The sequence below is a fragment of the Tenrec ecaudatus genome, chromosome 11 (assembly GCF_050624435.1).
Source record: "Tenrec ecaudatus isolate mTenEca1 chromosome 11, mTenEca1.hap1, whole genome shotgun sequence".
Taxonomy (NCBI): domain Eukaryota; kingdom Metazoa; phylum Chordata; class Mammalia; order Afrosoricida; family Tenrecidae; genus Tenrec; species Tenrec ecaudatus.
The window spans coordinates 63,347,155-63,372,602 of NC_134540.1; the positions used below are offsets into that span (position 1 = coordinate 63,347,155).

Sequence of the window (25,448 nt, forward strand, 5' to 3'; positions counted from 1 at the left end):
AGAAAAGATCCAGGTGGACGTCAAAAGAGACGCCGAAACTTACTCTTGAATGTGGGGTAGCTCAAGCAAATGGAAGAAATGAAGCAAAGGAGCTGAACAAAATGTTCAAAGGTCAGCTGGAGAAGGCGCAGGAATGTATTCGAATGAAGCGTGCAAAGAAATGGGAGCTAGGAGTGGCGGTGGGGAGGCAAGCCAGAGGACCTGCAGGGTCAGAGCCGGTGCCCAGCCGGCTCGGGGCAGCGGCAGGGACCCCCCACCCCCACCCCCGGAGGCGGGGGCTGTGGGATCGCGATGGGCGTGGGGATCGAGACCATCTCCCCGGGAGACAGATGGACGTTTCCCAAGAAGGGCCAGACGTGTGTGGTACACTACACAGGAATGCTCCAGAATGGGAAGACATTTGGTTCATGCAGCGATAGAAACAAACCTTTCAAGTTCAGAATTGGCCAACGAGAAGTTATCAAGGGCTTTGAAGAGGACGTGGCCCAGATGAGCGTGGGGCAGAGGGCGAAGCTGACCTGTACCCCCTGATGTGGCGTATGGAACCACGGGCCACCCTGGTGCCATCCCCCCCAATGCCACCCTCATCTTTAACATGGAACTGCTCACCTTGGCGTGAAGGCAGGAGGGGCCTCACCGGGGCCGGAGGTGGCTGCTGCCCCCCCTCTAGGCGCGCTCCGCCACTGGGACAGCTCCTCCTGCGCGGGGCTCTGGATCAGTGTGCTAATAACCTCACAGCGCCACAACCCTCTCCATGCTCTCGGCTGCTCTGTATGTTTGTCATGGTCCCCGCGCGTCTTCGCTTGAGGAAACTTCAGTTGCCATTCGACCCGTGTCAGGTTGTGTATACAGTCGCCACGCCTGGTCGCAGACCCCTGATTCTTTGTTGGCACCATCGACAATGCCTTCCCTTACCTTCAGCCAGACACGCAAGGTGCTCAGCCCCGGAGTGAATGTGCTGTACACAGAGGGACACGAGCCAGTCACCTTTGTTGTCACCTGTCGGTTCTGTTAGCTGCTAACTTCAACAGATAGTCTATTAGGAAACAGTATGTAAAATAAAGGCTATGTGCTGCCCAAAAGGAGAAAAAGAAAGAAAGAAAGAAAGAAATGGGAGTTAGAAAATCAAAAAGGAAGGACATGCTCAGCATATATCATGTTGATAGAACAGGAGGAAAAATTCAAGCACGGATCAGCAATGTTAAAAGATTCTATGGGCAAAATATTGAACAATGCCGGAAGCATGGAAAGAAGCTGAGAGTAATATAGGAAGTCACTGGTCCAAAAAGAAAGTAGTCGACACTCAACCGTTGAGAAGTCTGAGCTGCACTGAAGGTAGCAGCCAAAAAGGAGAGTCCAGGAATGGATGGACACCAAGTGCAAAGTTTCAACAAGCTGATGAAGCCCCGGAAGCATTCACGCATCAGTGCCATAAAAACCGGAAGAGGCTACCCAGCCAACGGACTAGAAGGGATCCTTGTTTGTGCCTTTTCCAAAGAAAGGTGGCCCCACAGAATGTGGACATGATGGGACAATATCTTTAATGTGACATGCAAGTAAAAGTGTGCTGAAGGTCATTCAACAATGGTTGCCGCAGTACATTGACTGACGGAGAGCGGCCAGAGCTTCAGGCTGGATTCAGAAGAGGACGTGGAACGAGGGACAGCATTGCTGATGTCAGATGAATGTTGACCCAAAGCAAAAAATATCTGAAACAGGTTTACTTTTTTTTGTTGTTGTTGGTCCAGATAGCTGCGCAGGGCTCCTGCCCATCATTTCACGGGTCTACTGCTCTGGGGTCAAGGTCTTCCGCTCAAAGGCATGGATGTGATTAAGCTCTTCCGAGGCACACATTCACCAGCCAGTCTCTGTAGCAGCGATTTCCCTTCGAACTTGGAGGACACCACCAGGACTTGGAAGCTGGGAGAGCAATGTTGTCCTCCACCTCCACCACTTCCAGCTCTCGCTGTAGCTTTTCCCAAAGGTACTCGGCGCTGAGATCCATTGCGGCAGCCCAAAGCAGGTGGCAACCCAGCGGGGACCGCACGCAGCCCGGACTGAAACATGTTTACTTTTGTTTTATTGATAATGCAAAGGCATTTGACTGTGTGGATCACGACAAACTATGGACAGCCTTGACAAGAAGGGGGATTCTAGAACACAACATTGTGCTCATGCAGAACCTGCAGGTGGATCAGAGGCAGTCATTCGAACAGAACAAGGGAATACCTCACAGTTTAAAGTCAGGAAACCTGATATGCAGGTTGCTTGCTAAAAGTAGGGAAATTTACTTGCTCGGCATATAGATAGACTATGCTGGACTCTATAGAATATAGAGGACCTGAAGCACTTGCTGAGGAAAACCAAGGATCACAGCCTTCAGTATGGATTACAACTCAATGTCAAGAAAATCAAAATCCTCACAACGGGGTCAGTAGGTAACAGCATGATAAATGGAGAAAAGCTTGAAGTTTTCAGGGAGTCTATCTCACTTGTGTCCATGATCATGGAAGCAGTAGTCAAGAGACCAAATGATGTAGTGCATTGGGTTAATTTGCTGCACAGGATCTCTCTAAAGTATTGAAGAGCAAGGATGTCACTTTTTGATCGCCTCATATGCATGTGGAAAGTGGACACCGAAGAAGTAAGACCAAAGAAGAGTAGATGCATTTGAATTGTGGTGTTGGTGAAGAGTATTGGAAGTGCTATGCACTGTCAAAAACTCCAACAGATCTCTCTCGGAAGAATTACAGCCACACACACACACAAAGAAGAAGTACAGCCACAATTCTCCTTCGAAGGGAGGATGGCAAGACTTCCTTCCACTCAGTACTCTGAATGTGGTCCAGACTAGTCTCTGGAAAAGGACATCATGCTTGGATGAAGTAGAAGGGCATTGAAAAAGACGACCATTGATAAGATGGATTGACACAGTGGCGCCAAGAATGGGCTGAATGATTGTTAGGCTGGCACAGGATTGGGCAGTGTTCTGTATGCAGGGTTACTATAAGGAGCCCTGGGGGAATAGTGGTTATGCATTGGGCTGCTCACTGCAATGTCAGCAGTTCGAAATCACCAGCTGATGGGAAGGAGAAGGCCAGGTTTTGTACTAGAAAAAGTTAGTCTTGCAAACTCCCAAGGGCAATTCCACTCCAACCTCCGAGTTGTCTAGGAGTCAGCATACACTCCATGGCAGGGAGTTCGGTTTTGGAGTTTGAGGGTCGCCGTGGATTGGACCCATTGACACCCAACAACGACATGTGTCATTTCATTTTCTTGAATGCCGCTGCTGTGGGTGTTGTTATGAAGCCAAGTGAAACAATATCTTTGACAACCTCAATCTTTTCTCTGTTTATCGTGATGTTGCTTATCGGTTCATTTGTGAGGGTTTTATGATTGTTGTTTGTTTTTACATTGAGTTATAATCCACCCCGAATGCTGTATCATTTGATCTTAATCAGCAAATGCTTCAAGTTCCTTTGCTTTCGGCAAACAAGACTGTGTTGTGTGCATATCACAGACTGTTAGTGAGTCTTCTTCCAAAATGGATGCCATGATGCGTTGTGTACAGGTGGTATGCAGACAGTTGTAGAATTTGCCTTCTCGGTTTATTTGCTGAACATATAGATAGAATAAGTAATGGGAATGGATACAATTCGGATGCATACCTTGTCTGACTTTAGCACATCCTGTACCCCCTTGTCTTGTTCAAAGCACTGACTCTTGCTCTAGGCAGAGGAGATTCTCTATTGGCGCAGTGATGTATTCTGGAAGTGTCACAATATCATCCACAATGTGGTATCATCCACACAGCACACTACTTGCCTCTCAGTGTGTGGTACTGTGGTAGCTTGTGTGTTGCTATGCCACCGGTATTTCAAATATTAGCAGGGCCACTCATGGTGGACAGGTTTCTGCAGAGCCTCCAGACTAAGACAGACCAGGAAAAAGAAATAGGCTGTTCACGTCTGGAAACGGCGACAACCTTCTGAATAGCTGGAACATTGGAACATTGTCTGACATTGTGCCCCAAAGTGAGCCCCTCAAGTTGGATAAAAACCAAGCCAAATTCACTGCCATCGAGTTGACTCCAACCCACAGCCACCCTGTAGGACAGGGTCGAACTGCCCTGTGCGTTTCTAAGACGTAACTTTTCCGGGGGATAGAAAGCCTCATCTTTTTCCCACCTCAGATAGAAGGTACTCAAAATGTGGAGGGAAAGAGCTGCCTCCTCCAAGTAGTCACAGGCCACCTTTCATGTCGGGAAGCGGGCTGGGGTTTGGGGACCTTCATCTGCCCATAGGGCTGTGATTCAAGATGAAAAGCAACCGCTGCAAACATCCATTAGTAATCAACCATGGACTGTGCAAAATAAGAAGCTAGAAAAACTGCAAGGGATCAACTATCGCAAGTTCAATTCCTTTGTCAAGTCGAATTCCAACTCATAGTGATGCTAGAGGACAGAGGGCTTTCTCTCTTTTTTTTCCACAATCAATTGAACCTTATTATTCCTTTTGCTTTCATTTTGAAATAATTTAAAAAGGGTTATCATTCCCCAGAGGGTTTTCAAGGCGAGTGAATCTTTAAGGAAGTCAACTGCCAAATTCTTCTCTAGCAGTGCTGCTGGTGGCTTCGAACTGCCAACCTTTCAGTTAACAGTCAAGTGAGGAATCATTGTGCCAGCAGCGCTCCCAAATCTTCCCTAGGTCACACAGAATAATATAATGTAAAGACGATGTCAATAGCATTGCGTTGCCTACTTAATTGCTTCCTCCCCCACCCCTCCAATATCTCCCATCCTCGGTTGAATGCAGAAACCTCAGCTACGGAGGGCTGGCTGTTCTGCCAGTTTTCCCTTCAGCTGTGCTACACGGCGGCACGCCCTGTAGCTATACAAATTTCTTAGTACCTAGGCCAATGCTGGATGTTAACATTCTTTTCTTCCTTTGCCAATCTGATAGATGAAAAATGGGATCTCTATGTTGTTTGATTTGCATTTCTTCGAGGTTGAAAGGTGTGTTTGGCTGATGATGGTATAGGAAGATAGATCCACAATCTAATCCCTGGAAGCTGTAACTGTTATTTTATAAGGACAAGTGGAGCGGGGGGAGGGGGTTTGCAGGTTTGATTAATTTAAAATCTTGCCATGGAGAGAATGTTTGGCATTATCTCAGGGGGTGGGGGGAAGGCTCTAAACGTCATCATCAATTTCCTTCAAAGAGGGAGGCAGAGGGGGATTTGACTCAGAGAGAAGGCACCCTGTGACCATCGAGGCAGAGATGGAAGCGCGATCACAAACTAAGGAATGTGGTCGCCATTCACACCTGGGCGAGGCGAGGAAGAGGATCTCCCTGAGATCCCTGGGATGAAGGGCGGCTCTGCTGACAACTCGATCTTCCGCAGTAAAACGAACTTCTGACTGGCTTCCGGAACTGTGAGCGAATAATACATTTCTGATGTTCTATTATTTTTATTTCTGATGTTGTAAGCCGCCAAGTTTGTGGTCATTTATTATAGCAGCCACAGGAAACTAATACCGTAGGCTTTCATCTAACGGTCCACAGGAAGAACGAGCTAACTTTTAAAAACATAGAAAGGTAACATATCACACCACAAAACAAACAGCATGATCCTTTTTGGGTAACAGCAAACCCGAGTGTTTGTGTATGTACATGGATGAGTCAAGAGCATGGTTGCCCGGGTTCCTGTCCGTACATGCACGCATGTGTTTATTCCCAAGCAAACAGCTTGAACCTCCTCTCCGTGGTTGGTGAAGGGCTGCAGACAAGTTCCTGTCTCAGTCTCCTTCGGATGGATCCTTCTCTCTGAGGTCCAATCGGAACAGTGGTTTCCTAGGGGGATCTGCTAGACCAGTTAAATTCAAAGCAGAGAGGTCAGCTCAGAGATTATGGCGACAGTTTCTTGGTACCCCAAAGGGGTTATTGTGATAGATTTTCTCGAAGAACACAGGTTGATCACAGGGGCTTACCAGGAAGACGTTTTAAGAAAAATAACAACTGCTTGGGTGAGGAAAAAAGGGCAAGAAAGGAATTGTGCCAGGATTTCCCCCCCATCCCAATGCACCTGCTCATTTCTCCAAGGTAGCAAGGGCTGTTCCATCAGAATTTCATTAGGAAATCGGAGTCTGTTCACCTACAGCTCTGATTTTTTTCTCCCTCAGACTTTTCTTTGTTTACAAAACTGCCAACAACACTTAAAAGGAATTCAATTTGAGTCCCTGGAGAATGCCAACGAGTGAGTTCCAACCCATGGTTACCCTATAGGACAGGGTAGATTGCCCCTTGAGTTTCTGAGCCTTCAGAAAGCCTCATCGGTCTCTCATGGAGTGGCTGATGGGTTTGAACCACTGACCTTGCAGTTAGCAGCTCAGTGCATAGCCCACTTCACCAAATGGAAACACTGCCTTCAGGAGTACAGATACCTAGATGAAGAAACAGTACAGATACAGTAAGTACAGATACATTAAGAAACAGTATAGATGAAGTACAGATACATTAAGAAACAGTAGCTTCACATTTTGATATGATTCTCTAACAATGTATTTTTTCTTACACTCATGCTAAATATGTGCATAATTACTTAGGAAAATGTCTAGAACAATACAATCAAACCATTACCAGTGGTCAACTGTGGAAAAGATAAAGAGAAGCTCCCATATCCTGGGAGGAAAGAGTTTTCATTTTTTTTTGTTTTCATTTTTATTACTCACCATACATCTTATGTTCTTTGAAAAAAATGATGAGACTGAAGTCCTTTACTAATTGTGTTTATAACAAAACAAAACACCCAGAAAGGTCATATTTGCTTGTTGTAAGTAAATACTGAAGTACAGTATTTGGACACACCCCCCTCCCACCCGTCAGAAGGACCACAAGGAAGAGACGAGTCAGCCAGGGTGCAGTACCTTCCTCTAGTTCTTTAATGCTCCCTGCCCCCAACTACCATGACCCCAATTCTATCTTACACACCTGGCTAGGCCAAAACACGTATAGTGGTACAGATAAGAACTTGCAACACAGGGAATTCAGAACAGATAAATCTCTCAGGACCAATAAGGGGGCAGCGATACTAGGAGGGTAAGGGTAGGGGGCGGGAAGTAAGGGGGAACAGATCTCACAATGATCGACTACGGCCCCCATTCCAGGGGAACAGACAGCAGAAAAGTGGGTGAAATGAGACAGAGTCCATGTAAGACACGAAAAAAAAGAATAATTTCTAAATTGTCAAAGGGGTATGGGGGAGGGAGGGTAAAGGAGGGAGAAGGTAAAATGAGGAACTGATGCCAGAGGCTCAAGTAGAAAGAAAATGTTTTGAAAAAGATGATAACATATGTACAGATGTGTTTGAGAAAATGGATATATGTATGGATTGTGATAAGAGCTGTAAGAGCCCCCAATAAAATAAAATTTAAAAATACTGAAAAAAGCAGAAAGAAAATGAAGCTGTGCCTCCCTAGTAATAGTTTGTTGGGTGCATCGTAGCATCACTATTGAGGGCACAAATACCTATACAGAGGCAACTGAAACAACAAAATAAAAATGATAATGAGAGCTACATATATTTTGTTACATTTATGAACATTCCTCCCCAATCTTCCTAGTTTACCAATGTGAAGGGGACTCATTCTGTTCTATACTTTTAGCTTAGTGGCTTTCAAGTTAGGCTTCTAAATGGAAGGTTGGTGGTTCAAACCCACCAGCCTCTCTGAGGGAGAAAGATGAGATGATCCATCAGGTATCAGGTCCTGCGAATATTTGCACTGTTTATTGGAATCGACCGCATGGCAGGTTGTTTGTTTAATGAGGAAGATCCAAGAACTTCCTGAACTCTCCTGCTCTGAACTTCCATGTGATTCATCCCATATTTCTAGAAAATGCCTGTCAGTTGTATTTTAAATAGTTTTAGATGTTTGTTTACTACTTTCTAATCTGCTTTCAATTAGTATCTTTTAAAATTTAAAAGCGGGATACCCCTAATGCCTCACTTTGGATGACACTAGATTTTAAAAACTCTGCTGACCTGGTTGGCCAGCGGTCCTCTCTTCTAGGTGCGCGGCTGCTTGGGCGTTTTCACATGTTCTTTGGCTACCGCTACCGAGGCAGTTCTGGGCATGGCTTCATGGTCACCGCGCGGGCGGATTTTCCCTCGAAGCCAGCCGAATCCGAATCTCTTCTCCACCGAGGAAGGTGAGCTGTTTGATTCACGTCTCGGGCTCGCACGATCAGACACAGGGCTAAGTCCTCGGGAATTCGGCCGAGAAGTCGCTCCGGCGCAAAGTTGAAAACCCAGGCCTGGGGCGCGGTTTGGAGCCTCACAGGTAAAGGAAAGCAGCACGTCGACTCGCATTTCGGTGTGCCACCCAGCTCCCCATACCTTGCGCACCCCGTGGGGCCGGGTCCCGCGCTCGCGGAGGCGGCGGGAGGTGGGGGGGTGCGCGCCCGTCGGTGGGTCCCCGGCTGGCCCGCAGGGGGCACTGCCGCCCGCCGTGCGCGGGGCCCGCGAGGGGCGGGGGAGCGTGCGGCTGCCGCCGAGTTGGGCACCGCGCAAGGGAGAAAGTTAGGGGGATGCCGAGGGGAGGGGGCGCGACCCCGGGGGCGGGCCGCGGCTAGCCGCGAGGGCGGGCCGCGCTGCGGGAGGCGTGGCCCCCGGAAGGTGTGAGTGCGCGGCGCGCGAGGGTGAGTGCGTGTGCGAGTGTGTGCGCCCCGGGGAGTACGCGCGCGCCCGAGCGCTCGGGGCTCGGCGAGGCGCGGTGTCAGCTTGCAGCCGGGCTCCGCCCTCCGGCCCCTCGCCGGGCCCGGGGCCCGCCCCGCTCCCGCTCGCCCCTCCCCGGCGGGCCAGCGCTGGGACGGCCCGGCGGAGCAGGAGGAGGCGGCGGCGGCGGCGACGAGTTGGAGAGTCCCGGGCTCGGCGCCGCCCGAGGGGCCCGAGCGGAGCGCCCCCGCCCCGGCCCGGCCGCGCCGGCCCCGCTTCCCGCCGGGCCACGCCCTGTCAAACTTTGTTGCGGGCGCGCGGGCGGAGCGCGCGGGAGAAGGGGGCGCCGGCCGGGCCGGGCGGCGAGGGCTCCGAGAGCTGCAGTCCCGGCCCGCGGCCCCACCATGCCCCAGCTCGGCGGCGGCGGCGGCGGCGCGGGAGGCGGCGGCGGAGGGGGCGGCGGCGCGGGCGCCGGGGCGGCCGGCGGAGGAGATGACCTCGGGGCGAACGACGAGCTGATCCCCTTCCAGGACGAGGGGGGCGAGGAGCAGGAGCCGAGCAGCGACAGCGCCTCGGCGCAGCGGGACCTGGACGAGGTCAAGTCGTCCCTGGTCCACGAGTCCGAGAACCAGAGCAGCAGCTCGGACTCGGAGGTAAGGAGGCGCCCGCGGCCCGCCCCCGGGGACCCCGGCCCAGCTCCCGCTCACCCGCCCGCGCCTTTGTGTTTGCTCCGCAGGCGGAGAGGCGCCCGCAGCCCGCCCGGGACGCTTTCCAGAAGCCGCGGGACTATTTCGCCGAAGGTACGTGCCCGCCCAGGCTGCACCCCCAGCAGGCTTCGCCCCCGGTCCCGGGCCGCAGCCGGGTTCTCCCTGCGCCCACCAGCCCACACCCCGAGCCCTCTCCCAGCCCGCCGGCCTCGGGTGGCGCGTCTGCCGCCGGGGTTGCGCAGGAGGGGTGCCCGCGGGGGACCCCGGCCTCACCGAGCCTTTCTTGCCCGCAGTGAGAAGGCCCCAGGACGGCGCGTTCTTCAAGGGTCCCCCCTATCCTGGGTACCCCTTCCTCATGATCCCGGACCTGAGCAGCCCGTATCTGCCCAACGGGCCCCTGTCCCCCGGAGCTGCGCGCACGGTGAGTGGCCGTCGGGCGCGGGTGGGCGGTCGGGGCCGTCGGATGCGCCCCCCTGCCCTCCGTGGGGGATGGGGCGGCCCTGCCCGGAGCCCCGGCGGGACTTGTTTGCAGAGTTAACTCCTTGGCCGCGACAGCGCCTGGAGAGAAACCAAACTCACCCCCGCCGCCCCGTTCAAGTAATGACCTCCCCGCCATCGGGTCTGTTCCGACTCGTGGGAGAAACTAAAGTAACTTTAAGTCCCGGGTTTCTGTGGGGAGGTGGCTTCGGATCCGCGGGGAGGTCGTTCCCGGCCTCTAAAACTCTTCGCTTTGCTGCAAAGGAAAACTTGGATTTGTGCCCACTTCTCGGGGTCTTGCTTTCCTTGCCGGAAAGCAGTCAGCTTTCCCTGGCAGTGGGCAAGGGGCCGGGGGAGCCGTGTTGGCGACGGCGCCTCCCCCCGACTCTGGTTTCTTTGGTCTCCTGTGAGCTGATTCCTAAAGAAGCCTAGTGTTGGTGGCGGGTTTTCACCACCCCCCAGTCCAACCCCCCTCCTTCCTCTCGCCCTGGGACCTCAACTCTTCTGCGGGGCTCGACATATTTAAGCTTGCTTAGAGGATTTCGATGGCGACCCAGGCATTCTTCAAGTTGAGGAACTTGGCTTTTTCTCCCTTTGTTGCTGGCTTTTCTCATTTAAAGCGAGCGCTGCGACACTTTAGACCTGTTAATGGGCGCGCATTGTGTGCTGGGCGCTGGCATTTAAAGCGGTGATTAAGCAAATTGACTGGGCCCCAGACAACGTGCAAATGAGGGCGGATTCCTTCATCCCCCTCCGTGGCCCTAAATGCCCCTCCTAAGGCTGGAGGGGGCCCTCCCTGGGCCCAGTGAGGCCTTTGTGTCCCCCCACCACCGCTCCTCACCCGGGTCCTCTGCCCAGGTGTTCAGTCTGATGGGAGGCCCTGGGTGGGAGCGCTTACCTACTATGTGCTGTCGCTTGGGCCCGGCGCCCTCTGAAGTGGTGAGTTTTTTTATGGTGTGTGTATATGTGCCCTGCCTAGCTACTCTATAGAGGTGGTTGGTTGTGGATTATTGGGGTGAGGGTTGTGGGAAGGCCTCTGGAGATGGACCTGAGCAAACCCATGTTTTGCTCAAATTGCACCTAAATTACGATCATGGAGTGCTCAGAGAAATTCATTTTTAAATGGGCCCTGCACAGAGCAGAAACATCTATTGTCAGGGCGGCCCTCTTCACCCCTGGTGGGTATGGGGGTAGGGGCAGCCCCTTGGTGGGCAGCAGGACCACCCAGCACTCTTCCTTCAAACAGGGGCAGAGACCCCATAGCTTTGGCCTTGTTTGCCTAGAGCGCCTCAGGTGGCCCTGAATTTCAGTGTGACCCTTTGAGGCTTAGGGCTCAAGGTAAAAGCTGCATAAAAACAAGCTGTCAAGGCATTAAGTTGACTTCCTTGGTTCTCCCACGCCCACCGAGGCAGCAGCTCTGTTCCCCAAGTTTTGGTCTGGGCTCCTTCATGGTAACTTTAGGGGGGAAGGCCATCATGCCATCCAAGCTCTTGTTCCGTTGACCATGCTCAGCCAGCACAAGCCAGGGCCTGGTGTAGAGGGAGCAGCCCACATTTTCCCAGACTTGAGTGACTGACTACCCTCTCAGACAGGCTATTCCACCTGCAGGGCCATCCATTTTCCCTAGTGCATGTTCATCCTGGCAGTGTCCCTCCCAGGTTCAACATTTTGGGCTGGGCCTTGGTTCTGCCAACTACCTCTCTCCCAGCTATCAGTGCTGGGAGAGCCCATTTTCCATCTATGGTGCTCCCTCCTTCCTGCCCACCCTCCCGTAAATCTTTAGGTGTCCCAAGACACTGCAGAAGTTGAGTCGGGTGGAACTGGGGATATCTAGATTCAGCTTGTGTGGGGTGTGGGAGACTGACTTGGAGAAGCCAGCGTCACCCCTCTGCGTGCCTCTGGCTGTCTCTGCTCAGCTATTCCCTTGCCTGGCCCAGGTGTCCCTCTCCACTCTGCTGTGATACTCACCTTTTATATCAGGTTATGACGCTTTTCTATAGTGGCTCTTTAGGCAAGTGCTGAACTACTGTGTCAGGTTTCTAAGGCCATACGGCTTTCTGGGGGCAGACCACCGCAGCTCTCCCACAAAACATCTGGTAGACTTCGACGCCCGCCTTTTGGTTAGCAGTCAAGCACTGGACTACCCCGTGCCACCAGGGCCCCTTGCACCCCTTAGAGCTATGCTTTCCAACCTGTGGATAGCCACCCTTTTGGGGGTCCAAGGACCCTTTCGCTGGGGCCGCCGATTCATAACAGTAGCTAAATGACAGTTATAAAGTAGCAATGAAAATCATTTTACAGTTGGGGGTCACCACAACATGAGGAACTTTATTAAAGGGTCATGGCATTAGAGAGGTGGAGAACCACACTGCCTTAGAAGGACTTAATTTATCCGTGTCCTATCTCACTCACCTACCTACGTCATGTCATTACCAAGATTTCTCTCAGCATTTCCTGTATCTCTTATGTGCTTATGGAAGCTCTGAGTGCTGCTACCGCTAATGTGCTTGGCTCCTGACCAAAAGGTTGAAGGTTCCAGAGGTGCCTCTAAGAAAAGCCTGGTCGTCTGCTACAAAAAGAATTCACCTGCTGGGGACCCTATGGAACCAGCTTTACTCATTGCATTTGGGGTTGCTTGAAGGCGCAATGTTGCTAACGAAGCCTGCTTAGTTACAAAGTGTCTGAATGTATTGAGCATTTCCTGCATTTAGAGCAGGCAGCTCCATGGAACCTGCTCCTTTGACCCTGGCCTTGGAAGTCTCAGGCAGTCAGGAAAGCAAGTGAGGAAGCACTTCGGCACTTCAGGGTCTCAACTGTAGGGTTGGGATGCTGCTGCTTTTCCTCCGGATGACTATGTCAAGGATGATTAGATCAACTTCACTGTAGGCAAGTTGGAGGTGAAGACTGGCTTCCTATGGAGTTCCCAATGTTTGTAAAGTGAATGTTGAGAGGTAGGAAGTGGGTGGAGCTAGGGGGAGTCAGGTGGCTGATTCTGGGATACAAAGGTCTGGTCTTTCTTTGGTAGCATCTTAGACCTTTTGTTTCGACTCTAAATTGCACCCCCTAATCTTCCCCCTCCACACACACACACACACACACACACACAGCCCCAAAAGCACCCCAGACCCACAGCCATCAAGTCTATTCTGATCCATAACATTTTCAAGCCTGTAAGTCAGTGGTCCTCAACCTTCCTAATGCTGCAACCATTTAATACCGCTCCTCATGTTGTGGGGACCCCCCCAACCATAAAATTATATTCTTTATTACTTCATAACTAATGTTGCTACTGTTATGAATCAGTGACCCTTGTGAAAAGGTTGTTTGACCCTCCCCCCAAAGGGGTCGCGACCCACAGGTTGAGAACCACTGCTGTATGTCTTTATACAGAAGCAGACAGTCTCATCTTCCTCCCTTGGAAAGGTGGATTTGAACTGCTGACTTTGCGGTTACCAGCCCAGCACCTAACCCACAGCACCACTAGGACTCCTAAGGCAGCAGTTCTCAGCCTGTGGGTCGCGTGAGGAACTGTCCTAAAGGGTCGCAGCATTAGGAAGGTTGAAAACCATTGTGCTAAGGCCTAGGAGTCGCATGAAATTGGGTGATTCCAGTTCTTGCCTGATCTAACATGTTCTAGAAACCTTAAGCCAGAAACAAAAGAGGGAGGAGCTTGGCTGGAATGCTTTCAGGGTGTTGATTGACCCCAAGATTCTGAGGCTGCAGGACTTCAACACCCTAATCCCCTGGCATAATTCCCTCTGCCTAGTGCTGGGGCAGCGCTGCTTCTGCAGCTGTGGGCCCCCTCCCTCTCTGCCTGGCCTTTGCCTTTCCCTCTGGCTTGGCTGGGAAATGGCCTTTTCCTGAGGCTTTTGAGAGACTCTTCCACAGACACTTCTTAACGTGGGGTGTGCACTGAGCCTCTGAGCCATGACCCATTCTTTGGGTCTCCCAGGGGCCCTGTGGTCTGTGAAGATGGGAACATTGGCCACACATGGTTTTTCCCCTATTTATAGAAGTCGCTCTGCAAGGTATGCGTTCGTTCATGAAAGGCTTCCCAGGTTTACCAAGCCACATCGGTGCTGTTGACTTGACGAGAATTTTGTTTCGGAAGTGTGAAGTCAACACAGAAGGGAGTGAATGTCAAAAGTTAGTTCAAGACTAATTATAGTGCGTGTGCCTGCGGGGGGTGGGGGTGTGGAGGAGGGGGCGCCCCTAATGATGAAGGTGGTTCAGCAAGTCAGCTACCCACCGTGAGAGAGTACGGTGTAGCTGTGGAGGCGGTGATGTGAGGGCAAATAACGTTCTTGGAAAAGGGTGTTTCTAAGTGATGCTGATGGAATTTCTGCTGTTGAGTAAGCGTTGGACTGTACGGCCAGTGATTCAGACCCACCAGCCGCTCGCTCTCTGGCAGAAAGGTAGGACTCCGGTAAACATGTCCAGCCTCGGAACCTTTCTACAGGGTCTTTGAGTCGGAATAGACTTGATGGCGGTGCGTGTTTGGTTTGAGTTGGATGCAGCTTGAAAGGTTCCTGCGTGGCACCACCAGCTTGTGCTTGAGGAGGGCCCCAGAAGTTGAGCTTTGGAACGCATGCAGGAGCTCTGGAGAAATGGTTGGCCGTTAGCTTCTGTTCACATTCACGACTCGGCGCAGCCCTACCCTGCCTGCACGCGGGGGCGCTGTGAGTGAGACTGGACTGACAGCAGCAGCTTGGCCGGTTTGGTGCACCTGCAGTGCCTTCTCTCCCACCCGCCAGTCATCTAAACTGTCGGGGTGAAGTGCTCATCAAGCCGGGGCACTCATGGCAGCCACCGTTTCCGGTGGGCAGTCTTGGCTATGTCCTAGACACTCCTGCTTGCTTCCTGACATAAAGGAACCCGGGCAGAAACCTCTGTGCACATGTGCTGTCTGTTTTTAGGACTTGCGTGTACAGCGATGGAAAACCTTGGCTATTGTAAGATCAGTGTAAACATGCTGCTTTGGGTAAAGTTCGTTTTAAGTCATTTCATCTAAATATAACTTAGGTTTCCCCCCCCCTCCCTTTTCCCCTAAATATAGCTTAGGGTTTAATGAGGGCTTTTCACAGGGAACAGGCTTTTGCGAGGCCCTTGCTTGTCTAGCTGAAGTTTTGGCACTTGGATTGCTGGGATGAGGATCGATGTGGCAAACTACATGGAGGGACTCCAGCACAGCACGGAATACCTGACTTGCTTTGTTGAAGTTTGGAAAGTTATCGTTTAGTCTTTTTCCCCAGTGATCACGCTTCTTAGGGGCTCTTGAAGTGAAGGTAGGCTAGCATGGACACACACAAATTCTAGCAGTTAGCATAGAGGGCTCTAGCCTTCAGTGTTGTCAGGTTGTATGCTGTGTGCATGGGAAAATACACACACGCACACACACACCCTTTTGGAATAGGAAATGGTTTAAGTGACAATTTTAAGTGATTCATCAGGAGACCTTACTTGTATTCCTGTTTGTTGTCAGTTGTCTTCTCAACTAGCTTGCTCATCTTAGTCCTTGCGCATTGGGCTGTGTTTCACATGATTGGCCTTTTTTGAGGAGTCCTGGTGGTGTAGTGGTTACAAGTCAGACTGCTAACCTCAAGGTTGGCAATTTGAAATCACCAGCCACTCGGTGGGAGAAAGACGGGCTTTCTATTCCCATAAAACGTTAAAAGAGTCCTGGGAACTCACAGGGGCAGTTCTACCTTGTTCTATAGCAGTGGTTCTCAACCTGTGGGTTGCGACCCCTTTGGGGGTGAAACGACCCTTTCACAGGGGTCACTCGATTCATAACAGTAGCAAAGTGACTAAGAAAGTAGCAACAAAAAATCATTTTATGGTTGGGGGGGTCACTGCAACATGAAAGGGTCGTGGCATGAGAAAGGTTGAGAACCACTGTTGTGTCTGGTCTCTAGGGGGTCGGCCCCAACTCGGTGGTGGTGAGGAAGTGGAAACAGTGAGTCCCACTCTGCTTCTTTGGCAGGAGTCTTGTAGAGGTCAAGTGTCTGTTCGAGGACACACTCCTGGTAACTGACAACTCCAGGACTTGAACTCCGTGGTGATCCAGTCTGGTCTTCCCCGTCCCCTGACTTCACACACATGCCTGGTATAATTATCTCCTCCTCTGGAGAGGGGCAGTTCAACTGTTTCCTCGTCAGAAACCCTGCAGTGGGTTATCAGGAGGGTTGATTTTCTTCTGACTTAGTTCATGGGGCTTGGGAATGTACTTTCCCAAATAAACATTGGTGTGAGCAGCGAGTGAGGGAGCGAATGGGCGGGTAGCTGAGGCCGCACCAGCAGCCGGCCCGTGCGTCCAGAAATGAGAACCCTTTGGTGGGCTGATGTAGGAACCTTGCCGGTGGACTTCCTGCTTCAGAGGGAAACATGGTTGTCCACTAGCAAAAAGTGCTGGACGTCGGATGTGGCCTTGTTGCCTTGTTAAAACTGGGGGGGAGGGGTTCGAAGAGGCCACCTGTGTGGAGGAAGGTGGGAGCTACTCTCCCGACGCACTCCCCGGCGATTTGGGGTACAGCATGGTTTGGCTAACCAGGTTCTGGTGAACCAAGTGTGCATTTAAGTTTCTCACTTAGTGGCTTGTGCTAAAAAATTACGTATCAGAAATTACGTATCAGTCCGGATCATCATAAATCGACTATTCAAGAGGTAAACGTGAAACGTTCACCCAGAATTGTTTTGAGAATGGCAGAGAAGTGTACAAAGTGGGGCTCAGAAAGTTCGTGGGAAGATGGGGTGGGAAAACCAGGGCCTTTTCCCATGAACTTTTTTAAGCCCCCCTGTGTGTGCTGTGTTTGGGAAGGTTCGAAATGAGTTCCGGGGTTTCTTCCCGCTCCCAGATGATCTTCCCGGGGCTCGCTTGGTGCTCAACAGTTGTTGGGGAAGGACTTACGAAGGAGGGGAGGTTGAGCCATCTGCTTTATAGGAGTTGGAGAAGCACTTGGGTTCCTCTGGGCATCTTCTGGTCAACTAACTGTTCTGAGAAGCGGTCTGGACGTCTGTTCTCTCCTGGAGGTCTGGATGTTTCCGGGCACTTAATGTTAAGGAGATAAATGTCTTCTATCTTATCAAGTGGAAGGGGCCACTATTTGTAGACAATGTGTGGGAAAGTAGAAAGGCAGGAGAAATGGCAGCCAAGATTAAGAAGCAGATGGATCTGATGATGAGAGGGAGAGTGGAATGAAAAGCCGGGCAGTTTACAAGTCCAGATTTGTTGGCAGCAGTGGTTTCTGATGCTTGGAAATACACTCACTGTAACTTCTAAAAATGGTATGTTAGGGCCATGAAAATCAGTTAAAGGCTGGGGTTCTGGTGGCGCAGCAGGTTTTGAGTGCCAGGTTGCTAGCCGCAAGGCAGGCAGTTCAAACCCACCAACCACTCCTAGGGAGAAAAGATAAAGCTTTCTGCTTTCATAAAAATTTAGTCTCAGGGACCCACAGGGGCAGTTCTACTCTGTCCAATAGGATCAGAGTGGGCTGGGTTAAATCGGGTGGGATTGTGAAGTATGTCTTCTAGGAGTGGGTTGGTGTTCCTTCCTTAGATTCTCCTACGTGGGTGCCCTGCACTGAAGGAACCACCCAGGCCATCCCACAGGTGAGGAGCACAGTCTTAGGAAGGGTGCTGACTTGCCCAAGGTCAGTAGCACCAGTCAGGGAGGCCCACCGTGAGCCTTGTGCAGAGCGTGGACCTGCTAGGACCTACCCTTCGAAACACTGCTTCACCTAGTGTGACTGCTGTTAGCTCCATTCAGTTGGTGCCTCTGCCTGGTGGCAGCACAGACACAGAGAGAAACACTGCCCAGCCCTCTGCCATCCTCATGGTAGTTGGTGAGGGCCAGTCCATCGTGGGAGTCACCGTGTATTGGAGTGCTTTTCGACCTAGGGGACTCCTCTTCCAGTGCTCTGTTGAGAACATGGTGTTTTCATTGGCTACTCTGCAGAAGTAGATTGCCAGCGCTTTCTATCTAGTCTCATAGTCTGGAAGATCTGCTGAAAGCAGCCCACCGAGGGTCACCCTGTTGGTATTTGAAATGCTGGTGGCATGGCTTCCAACATCCTAACAAACAAGCCACCGCAGCATAACAGGCCGATGGGTGGTCGCTATTTGAGAGAGCTCTCTGATACATCTCCCATGATCCCTCAGTCACAGTTCAGATGTTAGTTGACTGTTGGCAGCACGAACACTTACACAGCAGGATTGAACACCAGCCCCAGGGCCACTTGCAGGTGTCCAGGGCGCTGTATCACACTGTTTACAACTGCCAGCACATTTGAACTCGGGTGCACCGATCTTAATCTCTGTTCTATCCCCAAGGAAGTAGAGACAGAGGGTGAGTGAGGGTGCGGACGAGCCTCTCCCTGAGGACTCTCGCTGTGGGTGGTCTGGTTCCGGGATGCCGCATGTCCTTCCCCCGTAAGTTGACAGCCAAAGAGATGTAGAAGTGCCATTTGGAGCAAGATAGAAACAGTGTGCAGGCGCAACAAATGTTAGACATCTTCATTCATTCATTCATTGCTGCGGCATTTGGAGCTTTTTAACTTCGCCTTTTCCGTCACTTCTTCACGGCTGCTCGGTTGTGTTTCACAGATGGTGTTCACTGCATGGCTCTTTCAATATCATAATGCAAGGGGGCTTCGAAAAATTTGTGGGGGAAATCCCATTTTTCCAGGAAGTTTGAAGTCACCCCCGCCCCCCATGTAATATTGTTATGTGCATCTTTTGACTTGGGCCTATTGTCTATTTCCTGCAGGGGAGGGACTTGGTGCTCTCACAATGAATTACAATCTCAGACCCTCAGGGATTGCTCTGCCCTGTCCTGTAGGGACGCTGTGAGTCGCCGTCGACTCGATGGCAGTGAGTTCCGTTTGGATCACCTCCACTTGCTTATACACACCTGAATACTATTATCTAGATACATTGGATGGGTTGTCATCACTTCCTAATCAGTCTCTCAATTGTTTCCTAGGTAAGATGTCTGGAGAATAGGCAGACTGGGACACGGGAGCTAATGTGAGATTAAAGCGCTTTGTACTTTCCTGATGCACTGGTTTCAGGTAGAAAGAGCAGAGAGGAAGTGGTTGTGATCAAGAGAGAAAAAGACACTGGTGGAAAGTTGTGGAGTGGAAATAGATCTTCTTCACAAGGGACTCCAGGATGGTGAAAAAGAGTGGGTGAACTTTGCAGTGGCCAATAAATGAGCCTTTCCCTTGACCCTGAATCTTCGAGAGGAGACCAGAGGGGAGAGGATCTTGTGTGGTGAATAACTTAAGACTTGTGGGTAGAAAATACTCCATTGACAGGAGACTAACTCCTTTCCCCATGACAGCAAAGGGTGGGTAGATGGTCAGGACTCCACGTCTGGCTGAAGCCTGCCTGGGAGTCAAGACCTGAACCGGTGCTGTGCCCCTGTGCCTTCTGGCCCCCATGACCCCAGGCCCGCCTCCTGCAAAATGGGAATAATAATATTTGGGCAGAATGAACTGAATTTTAAAATTAGAATTTGGCGAAGGCCAAAACAGACTATCCCATCATGAATGGAATCTCTGAGTAAAAAGAAGAAATGGAAAATTTAGTCAAAAAATTTGCATTATTAGAACTTAAATTGTATCATGGTTTGAAAAAAAGTGATTATTGTTTAGAGTTCTTTTTAGTGGTGGTTGCGTGGTACAGTCGGGAGAAACCAGGAATGCTTAAACAGAACTAAGTCAGCGTTAGGACTTCGCACAAGCTTTTGTTTCTCATGGCTGTCAGTGCTTTTTGCCCAGCTACAGATCATGTACTGACCAGCCTGTGTGAGTCCTTCAATAGCAAGCAACGGGATGAGTGCAGATGCCTCCACATTTAAAGTTTATGTCTTAAACTCCTTTTTCACTTAACCTTTTAATTTGGACTAACTTCGGGCACAAAAAGATTCAGAAATATTATGAAGGCTACCTTCAGACTTGCCCCCACCCAGATTTCCACAGATGCTAACATTTTACCACGTTTGCTTCTCCCTCTTTCTGTAACTCTTTTCATGAAAATAAGTTGTAGAAAGAATACCTCTTTACTCCTAGATAATTTAAAATATATATATCTTTTAAAAACAAAGACATTGTCCACGGAATCGTTACCAAAATCATAATTAAACATAGGAGAGAAAAAACACAATCCAGACTCATTGCCACCAAGTTGATTCCACTTTATAGTGAGTGACCCTACAGCAGAGAGTTCAGGTAAAGGAAGCATAGTGGTTGCACTTTGGGCTGCTAACCCCAAGGTCAGAAGTTCAAAACTACTAGCTGCTCCATGGGAGAAAGATGAGACTTGGTACTCCTATAAAGAGTTAATGGTCTTGGGAACCCACAGGAGCATTTGGTCAGTCAGAATTTGACTGATGGGCACTAAATTGTTTTTGTTTTAAATAAAAGGACAGAGTAGAACTGCCCCATGGGCGTTTCTTTTTTAAAAATCACAGCTCTTTTCAAAATCCATCCATTCATCCATTGTGTCGAGCAGTCTGTACATTTGTTGACCCCATGGGCTTCTCAAGCTGTAATCTTCAACATCAATGATCTCCAAAGCCATAATCTATGATCTTTATGGACGCAGACTGCTGTATCTTTCTCCTGATGGGTTTGAACCTCCAGTCTTTCGGTTAGCAACCAAGTGCTTAAACACGGTACCACGGGACTCTGCATTGACCTGGTTCGCTTGGTTCATCTCCAGATCTCATTAAAATCTTCTTTAAAAAAAATTTTTTTTTAAGTTACTGTATTTTGTTGTTGCGGCTATACACAGCAGTTGTTAGGAGCCATCCAGTTGGCGTCTACTCGTTTTTTAATCATTCAAATCTTACCAATTGTTTCATAAAAACCATTTGTAACAAAGGAAAAAAATTCCTTTAGTCTTTGTCTTTCATATTTGACTTTCTAAAAATCAGTAGAAAGGGACAGATAGCTTCATTCAAGCCAGGTCCATCTCATGGTGGCCTCGTGCACAGCAGCCAGACAGTGCCCAGCGCCTGTGTCATTCCCAAGATCGCCAGCGTATCTGAGTTCATCATTGTGCCTACTGTGCCTGTCCATCTCCCGGAAGGGCTGGCTCCCTCATGGCTCACAAACCGCTACTGCACTAAACATTAACTCCTGTAGGGATTGGTTCTTTCTGATGATGTGCCCAGGAGCCACGGTGGTATATTTGTTACATGATGGACTGACATGGTCAACAGTTCAAAACCATTAGCTGCTCTGAAGGACAAAGATAGACTTTCTGTCATGTAGAGTCTTAGAAACTCACAGGGGCAGTTCTGCTCTGCTCCATGGAGTTGCTGGAGTCAGAATCAACTTGATTGCAGTGAGTGAGATGATGTGTCTGAAGCAAGCGAGTTGGTCAGTGGTCTGCTGGGATCCATAAACTTCCTCACTGGTTAATTTCATGTAGCAGATGGCCAGACCTTTCTTCCTAGTCTGTGTCAGTCTTGCAGCTCCACTGAGACTTGTCATTGCTAGTGTTTGCAGCACCAGTGACAAATTTCCAGCGTTCCAGACACACACAGCCACCATAGTACAGCAAACTGATGGGTATAAATAGGTGGTAGTTTTGAAACCATGTATTTTGTATAAGCTGTATATTTTATGCAGCTACCTTGCCGCTCCCCCTCCCTCCATCTCCCCGTTTATGGTTTGATAGTGATAGGTTTCAGGTGAGAGTGCAGCACACAGGTGATCTCATCGTAAGATACCATTTATTTTCCCAGTATAGTTCATGTTAATTTTGGTCACTGGATTTAAGGTCATGGCCTCAAGGTTTTCCCTCTTTGTAATTAATAAGTATCTTCTGGGAAGGCACGCTGTGTAAATATCTGGTTTCTCATTGAACTTTTCCACGCATTGGTTTTAGCATTTATTTGTGGTTCTCACCAAAGACAATTAATGCTGTCGTTGCCAAGTGGCGGGCAAGCTTCAGAGTGTGCCAGTGACTGCAGGCACAGTGACAGCACTACATTGCACACCCACTACCACTCTTACATAGACAAAGGAGCACGCTGCTGTTGCGCCCTTTTATAGTCTTCCAGTGTCACGTTCATAGTTTTAGCACATCTGGATCGCAGCCTGATGAAGGAGATGACGGGGCACGATGCTGGGAGGTTTCCTTGTGAAATGCTGAGCTAGCCAGGTAGGCATCCTGTTCTCCTGAGACGTAAAGAACCTCTCTTGACGGTCTTCCTCACAGGCTGGATTTTGTTCAGTGCAACCTCGTGGTGGTTTTTTTGCCCAACGTGTTTCTCTGTATAGCTCCTGAAAATCGATCTAGAGGCTCAGAGTTAGATCTGAAACTTCCAGGACCTGTTCGCTTCCTGCTTCGCAACAGTTGTGTCCTCCTACTGGGAGACGCTGGTGATCTGTTTGTCTCCTTGTGATGCAAGGCGCCTCCGCGGATCTTGTCTGACAGTCATTTGTTAGCCCTTCCAAGATGGTGATGGTGATGGTCTATGGAAGTCGTTCCTTCTGCCTCCATCACTTTAATGTAATAGTTCTGAAATGAAAAGCTACTCTTCATCCTCTTGTTTAGTTACCTTAGGTCAGAGGTCAGCAATCTAAGACCTCCGGGGCACATCTAACCCGCCACTTGTTTTTTGAATATTTTTTGTGTTTTTTAGATCATTTTATCCGGGGCTCGTGCAACTGTTATCACAATATCCATCCATCCACCCGTTGTATGTCAATTTGAATAGAGTTTTATGAGGAAACAGCCACCAGACTATTTTCGTTACTGCTAGGGCAATGTTGCGCAGCGGACAGAGTTCATATTATTGGGCCCACAGAGTTGAAAAGATTTACTCTCTCTCTGTAGAGTTAGTTGCCTGACTCCTCCTCTGGGTTGTAGGAGGAAAGTAAGTGAAAGGCTTGGCTTCTTGTCCCTTTTTTGCTGCTTTTCCTATTGCTTCCCAAAAGTAAATAGTTGGGTATTTGAAAGGTTTATTCAGTAGCACCATCAGCTCATGGATTTAACAGATTTTGATATATTTGAACACATTTGCGATTGGTACCCTTATTGATATGCCTGGTCCCACCTTTAACCAGTGGGAGTCCCATTAAGTTGGCTCCTGATGTGTCCCTGCTTATGGGCGTGGCAGGATGCCCAGGCTCATCTTGGGCATTTCCTACTCTAACAGGAAGCCAACCATTCTGACTCCCCTGGTGGACTGGGTCTCCAGAACGTGGGAAATGCCACTTAGGGACCACAGACAGAACTCTAAAAAGGAAATGATAACAAGCAAGCAGACTCTCTGTCATCTAGTTGACGCTGACTCAGGGAACCCATTGGTCAGGGTAGAGCTGCCCCTGTGAGTTCCGAGATGCTCACGCGTTACCTGAATGGAGAGCAGCTTCTTTCCTCCAGATCCGCTTGTGGTTCGGCACTGGGGACCCTTGCAGTTAGCAGCCCGGCGTGTAACCACTGTGTCACCAGGACTCAGGACACTACGGCGCGTGTATACACATAGATGTAGACACCTACACATACCTTCGCATAAATAGTACCCTGTTTAATGGTGCCGTGCGCCAGTGAGATTAAAAACATTTAATAACATTTATCGGCTCCAGAAGGATGTTCTCTCTTTAAAAGCATTCTCTTGGTATCAGTAATGTTTGCTAATTAGCACCCTTAGTTGCTTAACAATTGTCCGTGATAATTGGTTTCCATAGAGGATTAATCTTGCATGCTGATGGTTTTATACTCTTAATAGAGTTTCAGCATGTAAATTTTTAGCAAAGGAAATTTTCACCCAAGTTACATGTAGGCTGCTTTTGAAAGGACATGTTCTGATATTTATGGTGAATCCAAACTCTCTTCGTTTCTTCCCTTCACACAGTGTTACCTTGGGTAGATCGAGTGGTCCCCCGTGAGGGGCTTCAAGAAGTCCATGGGAAATTCCATTCTTATCATTCCTTTGGGTTTCCTTGGACACTTGGAGCCCTCTCGTACATAAGTGATCAGGTGCACCTTCAGGCCTCCTGATGCCTGCAGCTGAATAACTAATTTCCATTGACTGTGAACCGCATAGTGCGGAGATTAAAGGTTGTATGTAAACATGTAGAACAATGCCTGGCACGGAAAAAGGCTTTGTTCAAAGTAAACTCTTTATCCACTTAAGATGTCCTGGGCTATCCAGCCCAGCAAGAGATCTTTGTCTTCCCTAGCCCCAGGAGAACTTCATCTCTACACTACACCATTTCTTGGATTCTTGCTTGCCTTTAAGGAGCCCTAGTGGCTCTCACAGGTCATAGTGGCAAGAGTGGCAGTTCAAAGCCACTGGGTGCTCCAGGAGAGAATGATGAGGCTCTCTGCTTCCAGAAAGATTCACAGCTTCAGAAGCCCCATGTAGGCTGGCGACGAGTCAGAATCCACGCAGGGATGGCAGTGAGTTTGCTTTACTTCCATTAAACTGCCCCTTCCCCTAGTTATGCAAATGGCGTGTGCTCAGCTACTGGCTGACACAAAGGTTAGCAGCACGAAGCCATCCAGTGGTGTTGTGGAAGAGGGAGGGGCCTGGCAGCCAGGAAGACCTGAGACTCTTCTGCTGTGTAGCACATGAGAGAGCTGAGCTGCCAGGTTTGGTTGGGTGTACGTAGTCTTCTAGAATCTGCATTTACGGGACTCTAGACTGTCGTGTTTCCATTTAATTTGCAGTGGCCCAGACCGTAGTGCCATGCTCACAAAATCTGTCTTCTTCATGCACATGTGTAACTGTTTATTTTTGTTTAACTCACGTCTTCCTCTTTTTCGTGCATAGTATGCAATAACGTAAACAGCAAAACCCTGTCTTCCGCCTCCTGAGCATTTTGGGGTCAACGGAGGAATAAATCATTGTTCACTTCCAGTGTCTGTGAGCATGTAGTCGTTGCTAGGTTCATCATTGGCGGTGGACCATTTTAATTTTGCTTTTCAGTAAAAGTTTTCTGAATGCATCCCAGGATGGAGGCCGCACATCCCTTTTACAAACAAATGAAGTGGAGATCTGCGCTAGAAGAACTCTGAATCCGGTCCTCCGGTCCTGGGCTGTGGAATTTCCTTCATCTCTTATCCTGGGAGTTATGTTCACGGTTGTGGAAACCATATATTTTTGTAGGCATGTGCCAAGGAAAATACTGTGGAATTACATTAGCAACTCCAAGGTATTTTGGCTGTTTTAGTAGGACACACGATAGTTTTTCAGTAATACTAACAAGAGCTTTTGTTTGATGCTGAAGTTCCTTAAAGGCTGTGAGACAATAGTGCCTCTATCTGCAGCTGCCAGCGAAACATCCTGGAGAGGCTCCTCATGGGTCCTGCTGGCCCTTTTCTGTGGGACTTCACAGGCCTGTTTCATGCTAGTGTCCACTGTGAGGCTGAGAGTGTGGGGTTGCTAGCAGGATACCTTCTGCCAGGAACACAGTCCCCATGCCCACCACCCTCTACCCCATTCGGAACTTCTTCCTACCTCAATACCATACTTTTTAAAGGCCACCTTCTCTGTCTCCCCCTGGTACCCCCTCTGCCCCCACCTCCCCTTAG

The 25,448-nt window shown here is 49.6% G+C and overlaps 1 protein-coding gene and 2 pseudogenes across 2 annotated transcripts in view; 2 read left to right on the forward strand and 1 right to left on the reverse strand.

Annotated features, from left to right (window-relative positions):
- The first annotated feature begins 291 nt into the window (after positions 1-291).
- LOC142460943 (peptidyl-prolyl cis-trans isomerase FKBP1B pseudogene) lies at positions 292-619 on the forward strand (annotated as a pseudogene).
- A 127-nt stretch (positions 620-746) lies between these two features.
- Positions 747-8,462, reverse strand: LOC142461287 (bolA-like protein 2 pseudogene; annotated as a pseudogene).
- Positions 8,463-8,879: 417 nt separating this feature from the next.
- The window catches only part of TCF7L1 (transcription factor 7 like 1), a 155,829-nt gene continuing 139,260 nt past the window's right edge, over positions 8,880-25,448 (forward strand). The window contains exons 1-3 of one of the 2 annotated variants that reach the window (XM_075563070.1): positions 8,880-9,365; positions 9,449-9,512; positions 9,713-9,840. In XM_075563070.1, the coding sequence (XP_075419185.1) occupies positions 9,117-9,365; positions 9,449-9,512; positions 9,713-9,840 (441 nt within the window). In that variant the 5' untranslated portion in view covers positions 8,880-9,116. The remainder of the gene's footprint in view (positions 9,366-9,448; positions 9,513-9,712; positions 9,841-25,448) is intronic. The other variant, XM_075563069.1, reaches the window with a different exon arrangement.